The sequence below is a fragment of the Ceratina calcarata genome, unplaced genomic scaffold (genome assembly GCF_001652005.2).
Source record: "Ceratina calcarata isolate Rehan_Ccalc_2016 unplaced genomic scaffold, ASM165200v1 scaffold72.2, whole genome shotgun sequence".
In the NCBI taxonomy this organism is placed as follows: domain Eukaryota; kingdom Metazoa; phylum Arthropoda; class Insecta; order Hymenoptera; family Apidae; genus Ceratina; species Ceratina calcarata.
The window spans coordinates 680941-691563 of NW_017178472.1; the positions used below are offsets into that span (position 1 = coordinate 680941).

Genomic DNA, 10623 nt, shown 5'->3' on the forward strand with positions numbered 1-10623 from the left:
TCTTGAAAAACTGTGAATATAAAGTACAAACATTGTTGATCCGATAATTATCGATTCGTTCATGTTTGGATGCCGTTTATAACGTTTTCCACGCGGAGGACGTTTAATAAGTGGGCAACGAGCCATGGCTGGTTCAACCCGGGGCGATCTCGTTCCGATTTTCCATCTCCTCCCATCCTCTTTCTCTCATTGTCCATTTCATTTTCTCTCTGTCCGTCCCTTCAATCCTCTTGGGCTTTCCTGTCGGACGGGGACGAATGTAACGCGGTCCAACGTGACGTTAATTCGTTACTAGTGCAAGACGTATGATCGTCCGATAATGGCCCGGGCCTCTCCCCCGTGTTCGCCGGTATTCCGCGGCTATCGACGACCTAAATTGCATGCGCGAGACACGAGACGCGGCTCGAATCATCGATATTGACTGCTGTCGGAGGAAGCGCGTTAATTGCACTTCAGACGTTACCTGCCGAACGATGGATAATTGCTGCGTAAGTTTCGTGCCGCACCGCCATTTTCGACATTTCTGATTGGAACTTAGTTCTCGTTGAAAAAAATCGTTCCCAGAACGAACAGATGGAAGTACTTATTCAACGCCAATTACTTACTGATGGTTGCCGAACTGAGTCATTAATCATTGAACGGAATGTTCATCAATTTTACGATTCTTACCGTAAAATATTTACTATTTATCTACATGTTTCGTTACAAATATATACTAACGAAAATAATAATGTACAAATGTAATAGGTTGAATTTTTTCTTAATATATTTCTTTAAACATTGTCCATGCGAGAAATTTTCTAAGAAAATGCTTTTATTCACGCTCGCCCTTCCTGTACCGACGATTGTACATCAAAGGTCTTACGAGCTTTAAAAGAACGTATACGTTAGCAGACACCGAGACACCCTATTTGAAAGTGAAGATTTCACGACGGCAAAGAAGTCGCAAGAACACTCGAAGGCTTCCTTCTCCTACTTCAAACAGATATTTGCATAGAACCATGAAAAGTACTGAGAGAAGCAGGTGAATGAAGCCCTGGAGGTGGACTCTTCGGCTTGGAAGTTGAACGGGGAATTGCGTTAATTAATTTACCGAACGTCTTGCGAAGACGAGAAAGGAAGGTGAATGGCACGGAGGAGGGCGCGGTTCCACAACGATCTCCTCCTCTCCTCACCGTAGCATCCGTTCATTGTTACCCTTCCACCTCCTCTGAACACTATTGGGTGCTTATCTCCGACCTAAATTGCATCCCGCCGGATATATAGGACCGGTCATCGACATTGACTGACGTTCGGTCGCGGAAATACCTCAATAATTATATGGGTGGCGTCGATTAGAATTCCCACGGAACGGTTTAAACACGACTGCCTCGTTATTTCTATAAAACAAGTTGAAGAAGTTACTTGAACTTTCGTCATCTTATGCTAAAAGTGGATGATGTATTGAGTACAACTTGTGCAGAATCCATATGATTAAGTACTATTCCACGTCGCTTGTATTAAAAATAGTCCGACGTGAATATTTCATTATTCTCTTTTTAATTCTGTACTATAGACATTCTATTTTTAACAATTTTTCACTTCGATGCCGCCTTTTCTTCATTTGCCGTGGCGTAATGAGACGCCGGGAAGAATAACAGGAAGCAATCGCTGCGTTCGATTAGACCGCGGTCGGGTTTGATTAAGACTTCGAACAATGATACGCGGCAACGCGGGATTCGCGAATTTCAATTGCCGTGGAAATTCGTCCGACGGAATTCAGCCCGTCCCGTCGTTTTCCCGAGATGTAGAGGTAGAAGTTTCCCGACCGATCGATCGCGAAAGAGGTGGTCAGAATAGGTGAAGGGTGGGAGCGAGGGGTGGCCCGTTGAATCTAATAGATAGGTAATTAGCGGATAATGAAGTAGCTTCCTGGCGGGTGAAAAAATGGCCGATCGCCAAGATGGATCCCTTAATGATCGATCAGAGCTTTGTTTCACGGGAGTCGCCGGGAGAAAAGAAACTTATTACGCTTATTAAGCCGAGTTGTCGTTAACGGAGGAAGAACGGGTTTGGCAAGTAGACCCGTGCGAGACCCGCAATCGCCACGGTCGATCGTCGACAACCGCTCGCTGCGAAAGAAACGTCTTCGGTCTAGATTAATTAGATGAATAAGATAATTCCCTTTTTCAAACTGATGGACGAGAAACCGACCAACTAACGTTTCACTGCTTTTCTTTTCCAGGTGCGGAAGATGTGTTCAGGTTTACGGGAAACGAGACGCACACAGACTACTTTCGGCTGGTGCTACGGGAAGGGAACTATCTTCTGGTCGGCGGAAGGTAAATAGAGGATTCATTTGGAGCGAGTGCTTTAATTAAAGGACCGGTTCTTCTTCGAGTTCTTTACTACCGGTTCGAAGGGTCCGGTGATCGCGGGCGAAGCCTCCTCTCGATCTCTACGTGTGCGGACTACTTTCTCATCCGAGACGCAGAGGAGAGAACTCTCACGGATTTTCCTCGAGCTTCGCCATTTTCTCTGCGTCTTTCCTCAACTCTTCCCCACCAGCTTCGTCCTCCCCTCTTTCAAGATGAATTCCGCGCCGCGAAACGCTGTTCTTCTCCTGTTAATGAGATCGTCGAACTTTATTTAAAAACTTCTTTCCACACTTTATTTTATCCGAAGCGAGGCTCGAATCCGAGCGCGGGAGTCGAGGCAAATCTTTAAAAAATACTTCTTCCCTTCGTCGGGATTGAAAAGGAGACGAGTAATTAAAACACGATATACATTAGCTACCGACCACGAAATCTGTAGCTCGAATATTGAGAAACGCGTCTCCTTACCTTATTATATATTCAGGTCAACCAGACAAGACCCCGTCCCATGAATTTCCCGTTTTCTTTCCATTTATGAATTACCACCTTCTGTTGACTAATTCAAATATAAAAACATGCTTAGGACTGATTTTAAAACACCTTCGAAAGCAAGTTATGTATTCATAAGAAATTTAAATGCGCTAACCAAGTGCAAAAGAAGTTACGTGCAACGTTCACTGCATTTAAGGGCGAGAGATGTTTCTGTTAAGACTCCGTTGCTTTGATCGCGTTTACGAGATTACGAGATTTAGTGCAAGTATCTGGGGACAGATCGCAAATCAATATCACTAATCGGTAACCTATCCAAATGGGATGGTGCTGATAATTGGGTCACACGAATCACGCTAATTGTTCGATATCGATTTTCCGGTACGCCGGGTTCGCGTTTTACCCCGGCATCGTCGCCTTGCCTCGACTGTTTCACCGCAAAAGTATGTGGTTTTACTTCCGGATCGGTTAAATCACGAGTCGAACTGAATGGAGAAAAAATTTGCAGCTCGAGACCTCTCGGAATAGTAATCTCGTGTGCCGGGCGCGCCATAAATCTCGGACCGGTTTGTAATAAACGGATCGGGATGCGGTGCTCGAATCCCTCTGTGGTTCTTTCCGAGATCGACTTTCTTTTTTTTTTTTGCGCCCGGTCGATCCCAACGGCGATTGGACCGCGACTGTATTTCCCCGGGAAAAGCGTTCGGGCGCGATAAGCAGACAAAGTAAAAGGAAACGCGAAAGGTGGTCTCGGTAGCGCAGTGATTAATGCGGAATCGGGATCCTTCTTTGGATAGAAAAAAGTTGCGAATCGCGAAATAGCCGGCCGGGGTCTCGGGTAAAGAGAAGATTCACTGGTTTCGACGAAAAGGATCCGGGATTCGAAATCCGAGCTTCTCGATTTCTCTTCATGAATTTCCGGCGAGATTCTTTTCTATGTGTCAACACAATGTTCCAACTGATTTCATTACTCATTTATTCATCCTTATTCTTATCACGTTATTAATCAATTAATTCATGCTGTCCCTTCCACTCGCGTATTCCATGCTGTTATATACGGGAAAATAATTAATTTTCTTTTCTACTTTGTAACTTGCTAATTTAAGATTGCGATGATGTTAACATTTTTGACATTGTTTCATTTAAATTAACAAGTCTATCAGTTGCGATTTGCTTAATAGAAATACAATTCTTGCCGTTAAACTTTCTCCAATTAACTACAGAATTAATCAACTGATTTATCAACGGAATGTATGTGTATTTCTTTCAGAAATCTCGTGCACAATCTGAGCCTGACTGACTTGACTGAGCAGCAGAGGCTGACTTGGTACTCCACGGACAGCGACGTGAAAATGTGCCTGGTTAAGGGCACGCCCGAGGAGAACTGCCAGAACTACATTCGTATCCTCGTGAAAACGGACGCGAGCACGTTGCTGGTGTGCGCGACGAACGCGTTTAAGCCAATGTGCCGGGACTACGCGGTTCACGCCGGCAATTACACGATTCTGAAGGAGAAAAGCGGACAGGCAATGTGTCCGTACGACCCCAGGCACAACAGCACTTTCGTTTACGTGGACGCAGAACTTTACACCGGCACCGTGGCCGATTTCGCCGGAATGGATCCGATAATCTACAGAGAGCCGCTGCAAACCGAGCAGTACGACTCCAAAAGCTTGAACGGTGAGTCAAATTCTGGTATTCTTGTGCGGAACAAATAAAGGATTGGTAGGTAAAAAGAAATTACTCTTGTCAATTGTAACTATTTTGAAAGAAAAGAGCAGAACAATGTTTTCTCATGGATAAACCAACCAGGCACGTATTTAAGTAAATTAAGGTGCAGATTAGATTGGATAATCTATTACTTTTGACAAGGGTTATTTCCAATACGGGTCCTTCAATTGAGTGATTGAACATCGCGGTCATCAAGAATTCAAGTAATTAATCATATTGTTATTTATTATTTTTTATTCTGATTTTTTTTCACATCTCTATTTTCTGTTAGAAAGTTCATTCCTAACTTTTCCCATAATAAGAAACGAGAAATAACACAAGCTGACTTAAATTACAACACTTCTTCAGTTGTTAATTAATTAGCGAAGACAACTACGACATTTATTCGCATCGTGCATGTATGCTTTTGTATTACTTTAATAGATTGCTTTAATGAAATTCTAAACAGATACTTTCAATATTTATAAAAAAATGAGTCACGATTAAAAGCCGTTTGCCAGGATACCCCATTGACCGCGTTAGGGGTGGAAGCAATAATGAAGGGCTCGAGATGATGAATCGGTGGACATTACCATGCGATTAAAAATTAAAATATGAGAACTAACGAAAACAGCTGAAGCGTTTCCGAGTAGAAGGGATCAGAGGCATCATGGGGTAGTAGAATTTATAGTTCGGTATGCCTAAACGATCCTGCCTGAGGGTAGGCGATGGATAAACTTTGCACTCTCCGCGGACGATGAAAACAATTATCTCGAACGAACCGATAGAAAGGGAGAGAGAGAGATTCTGATGGAAAGTAGTCGCTTAAACCGAAACACTAAAACGCAAAGTCCCCGATAACCCGGTGTTAAACGTCTTGGCACGCTTCTTTTCGGTCACGGATAATCCGGAAACCAGGCAGCGAGAACGGTTACGCTGCATTTATGCAAATGGTGTGTATCGTAAAAGCGCTCCAACTCCGCGATATTCGCCTCTGGGACGCGAAACTTCAGGCTGCGCAGTTCGATCCGGTATTTACAGGGTGTGTCGAGGGGAAACGGGTAGGTCGGATCGAGAGGCGAGCCACTCGACTTTGAAAATTCTGGCCCCGAGCCATTCGGCTCGAGAAAATTACTCAGAAACGCCGCGATCAGACCGTTGCGCCGCCGTTCCTCCCGGCTTTAATCCACACGGTGTAATTCCGAGATTAACCGTGCGTGTACCGTAGATTTCGCAGTCTCCGGGATTATTCCGCGGCCCTTTTCCACATATATGTTAGAGTGTAATGACAAAGCATAGTATGTAACGTTTTCGTCTCTCGATGAAATACGTTCCAACGTCGTCGCGTCGTCGGTGGAAATTTTAATCCGGATAAAAGACCAGTCCTGTCCAACAGTTCAACGACTCGTCCTTCGGTCTCGTTTCATTTGATGCCCAACAAGAAAAAACATTATGATAATCGAGACGTCGAATTTCAAACAAGATGCTTCCACACTGCCAAGACTTATATTTTCAATTCTTATGCTACAAATAAAAGATAAGTTGTAAATGAAATTTAGAAATCATAATTCCGTTTGCAACTCTCGTCAATATTGCTCGCATGTGAATTGTTTCCTCAAAATAGTTAATTTCTCAAGTGGTTTTGAGAAAAAAACGACGAATTAGTCGAAGTTGCGATCTCTCAGCGAATTTACCGGGAAGGTCGAATTTTTATTTGAGACGGTGACCGGTTTCGATGAAGGAATTATGTTTGAATACCGAAGAGAATCCCGAGAAACGCGAGTTTTTTTTATGAGAAGTTTTGGAAACCTTAGGCGAGAAGAGAAGATGAAATCGCCCCTTGAGGAGCAATGGAATGCGTGAATTGTCGATGCATCACCTTGTTCCACAGGCTTCGCTTAGAGTATTTTAATTGAACGGTGTACTGAAGCTAATCAAGTTTCCCCAACCGCTGGATAATATTGATTTTCCCTCGGTTCGTTGAAAATTCAATTCTCTCGTTTTCCACGACTCTCTCACTCCCTCTTCCCCTTTTTCTCTCCTTCTCTTTCCCTCTTCATTCCAAATTTCCATCTCTCGTCGCTGAGCGTTGAAAAGTTTTCGGTGAAAAAATGCAATGCTCAATGTATATAAAGTTTCTTCTTTTTTCCACTTTGTTATAATTACAGCGTCGTTATTACATTCACGGTTTAACAATTATCGAAAGCTTTTGCGTGTCATTAGTCACGAGTTTCCATGCACTTGGTGAACGTTCTACGATCATAGAAAAAAAACTTGATCTGCGTGAAATCGTTCAAGTGGCTTGATGATGTCGATACGTATAAATTTACAATCAGTAAGAGAACAATCAGCAAAGTTCTATGCGATATCCAATTGAGGAAATGGTTTGGAACGTCACAAAAATTCTCTTCTCGATATTTCATCTCGATAGGGATACGGTTAAATACGTCGGGGAAGAAGAAAAGACAGCTGGACGAAGTGGTGCGATAGATGGATCGGGCGTTGGGGCGTAAAGAGAGAGAACAAGCGGTAGAGAGGATGAGATGGGGATAGAGAAAACGACAGAAAATTTATGGGCCGGGTCGGTCGGATATACCTACGTGGCGCGCGAGATTAATATTACTTTATGAATCCTAAGAAGCTTATGAAAACCCTGTCAAGTTAATAAATCGATAAAGTTTTCCCACTTTATCGGGCGTTTGTGTGCGTCGCACCCGCACTCGCAGCGAACACAGGAAAAGGGTGGGTCTGTATGGGAGACGAGCAGAGAGAAAAATTGAGAGACAGGAAGGGAGAAAACGCTTCGCTTCAACGCGTACTACCGTTCGAATAACCGACGAAATAAAACAGTATATTACATTCGTGGTCGGCTTGTTGACGCGTCCCAAACCTCGGGAAAAATGTCACGTTTCAAAAGTAAAATTGATTTTCACGATCTATCCTTCAACACGGAAATGCAGCATTTTCATACATAATGCAAGCATATTCGTCTTATTGTAATTTATCCATAAAAAATTTACGTTGCATTATAACAAATTGTTTTATTCGATTCAACATTGACATGATCTTGGAACATGTAATTCCAAATCTGAGTCTCACGTATTATTATACGTGTGTCGATTCATATTTCTCTTGGCATTTAATAATATTTCATTTTATCTAAAGTAAAGTATCTAAAAATATTCAAACATCAAATTATCCTAGAAGAAATTGTTAGATTCCCATTAATTGGAAATGGCAGAATGAAATTCGACACAGTTTTCGAAATTGTCATTAATTTAAATAAAATTCTATGAAACAACACAATTACTTTAACTTACGTCATGTGAATTTGTGTTTTATAAAAATCCATTGAAATATGAATGGGAGATTTGTCGACGGGTAATAATTTTTTCAAGAAAAGTCGATGCAACCACTCTAAAAACAATGGGGGATTATCCCTTCGAACAGCCTTCCGAACGATTTTTCGAGACCGGCCAAATCGCTTTTCGTTTTAACGGGAGCCGTCTTTATTTTCCGGGCGAGCAGGCGTTATCTGTTTAGTATTTTATTGCGGCTCGTCCATTGTGCCAACCAAGCCCAGTTATCACGTTCGTTTTATTTATAAGAGAAGTTTACGAGCGACGTTTTACGATCTCGGTCGTTGCGCATAATCGCAATGATAATAGTCGTTGTAATGCATGCGCATTCTAATTGCAGCGCCGAACTTCGTCAGTTCCATGGCCCAGGGAGACTTCGTCTACTTCTTCTTCCGTGAAACGGCCGTGGAATATATCAATTGCGGCAAGGTAAGGGATCAATTTAATCTCCTGACTCTTTAATCGAATCGGTTGTAGATTTCATTTTCGTTCCCTTTCAATCAATCTTAATCTAATACGTTGAACGTAGTAATGGAGACTGACAAAAAGAAAAATATTCAGAGAACTGAATCAAATGTTCTTCAATCTTCAATTCTTAACATTATCTTATTTCTTTTTCATGATTATTATTACATCCGATGATTTGAAAAGTACAAAGGATGCGATTTCCAATTGCTATAAAAGATTTTCTATACGTGTTCATATTTGATTTATAATTAATTACAATCTTGCGATGCTAATGGCGAAACAAGTTCGTTTCACTTATTGTTAGCTCATTTCACTTTTTCTTTGCAGACCGTTTATTCTCGCGTGGCGAGAGTCTGTAAATACGATCGGGGTGGTCCTCATCGGTATCGCAATAGGTGGACCTCGTTCCTAAAGTCCCGTCTTAATTGCTCTGTCTCCGGAGACTTTCCTTTTTACTTCAACGAGATACGTAAGTAGCAACTATCCGGCACAGTGATTCAAGCAGGGATCCCCGCCGGGTTCTCTTGGAGAATTCTTCGATCGCGCTGAAAGAATTTTCACGATCGTAGAGAACCACGTATAACGGAGAAATGGACATTGCGCAGCGTCATTGATTTTAAATTGGCGGCGTTTGCTCGTTCGTGAAATAAATTTCCCGGAGGGGATCCCGCGCTCGTAAACGTCCGCGTGCACAAAGAGGCCCGAAATCACTGGGGCGATCGTTATTTGCAGAATCAACGACGGAACTGATATCGGGCCAGTACGGCAATAAGTCGGCCCAGTTGATATACGGCACGTTCACGACACCGGTGAACAGCATCAGCGGTTCGGCCGTGTGCGCGTTCTCCTTGCAAGATATCACGGACGCCTTCAAAGGTAACTTCAAGGAGCAGAGCGCCATCAACTCGAACTGGTTGCCGGTCCAAAGTGCAAAAGTTCCCGATCCGAGACCCGGCCAGTGCGTCAACGATTCCAGATCGTTACCGGATCTGACTCTCAATTTCATTCACACGCACTCGCTGATGGATGAGCTCGTGCCAAGCTTCTTCGGTCAGCCCATTGTAATTCGCACCAGTTTTCAGTAAGTTGTGTTGTTACTACCAGTAATTGACTATAGTATTTAATTGTGTAACAAAAACTTTTCTAAAGGTTTCCCGTTTAAATATAATGATTATGCTAATAAGAGCAGTCAAACATTTATCGTTAAAATATCCATATTTCTAATTTTCTAATACTCATAATTATGGTACATTCTTTCATCAGAGAAAAGAAAATGCTATTCAACACCATCTGTTTGCATTGTACAGTTACAGATTCACGCAAATCGCCGTGGATCCTCAAGTAAAGACCCCCGGTGGCAAAACTTACGACGTACTGTTCATCGGTACCGACAACGGGAAGGTGATCAAAGCGGTGAACGCTGAATCGGCTGACACTCACTTGAAGGTGAGCCCTGTGGTGATCGAAGAGATCCAGGCGTTCCCACCTACGGTTCCTGTTCGCGGGATCAAGGTCGTTAGAGCTTCTCAAGCTGGAGATGGCTTGGAAGATGGTAGACTGGTCGTGGTCGCCGATAGCCAGGTTCAGGCTCTGAGATTGCACCGTTGCTACAGCGACAGAATCCTGTCCTGTGTGGAGTGTGTGGCTCTTCAGGATCCTTACTGCGCTTGGGACAAGGTCGAGGGCAAGTGTCGTGCCCTTGTGGGACCCGCTGCGACCGACGCTAGCAGATTCCTTCAAAGTGTCGCCATTGGTCTGCACGCATCCTGTCCACCGAGCAAAAGTTTGAATAAAGATGCGGGTAGCGTCGGAGCTATCTCCGCGAATCAGAACAAATTTCCTTCAGACTCGATGATACCCAACAAAGAAGGCCAGGGTGGGGAAATAATCAATATTATGCAGAACGAGGAACAGGACAATTCGGGTAGATACACGACAATGATCGTTTTGTTCAATTATAATTTAACCGTAACCGATAATTAACTTCACACGATTCGACTGACTTAGGTCCAGAAGTATCAGCCGCAGATTCACCACCGCCACAATACTCCGTAGAAACGCTAGTGATGGCCGTGGTCGCCGGCGCATTAGCAGCGCTGTTGGTTGGCTTCATTGCTGGTTACTTGTGCGGGAGGAAATGCAGAAAAGACGAAGACGATAATCTACCATACCCGGACACGGAATATGAGTATTTCGAGCAGCGCCAAAACGTGAACAGGTGAATATTAGTTTCAATAATATTC

The 10623-nt window shown here is 43.2% G+C and overlaps 1 protein-coding gene across 4 annotated transcripts in view; it reads left to right on the forward strand.

The window, feature by feature from the left end:
• Nucleotides 1-10623, forward strand: part of Sema1a (semaphorin 1a) — a 172382-nt gene that overhangs the window by 153136 nt on the left and 8623 nt on the right. For all 4 annotated transcript variants that reach the window (XM_018033611.2, XM_018033612.2, XM_026817941.1 and 1 more), the window contains 7 exons: nt 2225-2321; nt 4114-4523; nt 8253-8341; nt 8708-8849; nt 9113-9461; nt 9688-10304; nt 10388-10598. In XM_018033611.2, coding sequence (XP_017889100.1) covers nt 2225-2321; nt 4114-4523; nt 8253-8341; nt 8708-8849; nt 9113-9461; nt 9688-10304; nt 10388-10598 — 1915 coding nt within the window. The remainder of the gene's footprint in view (nt 1-2224; nt 2322-4113; nt 4524-8252; nt 8342-8707; nt 8850-9112; nt 9462-9687; nt 10305-10387; nt 10599-10623) is intronic.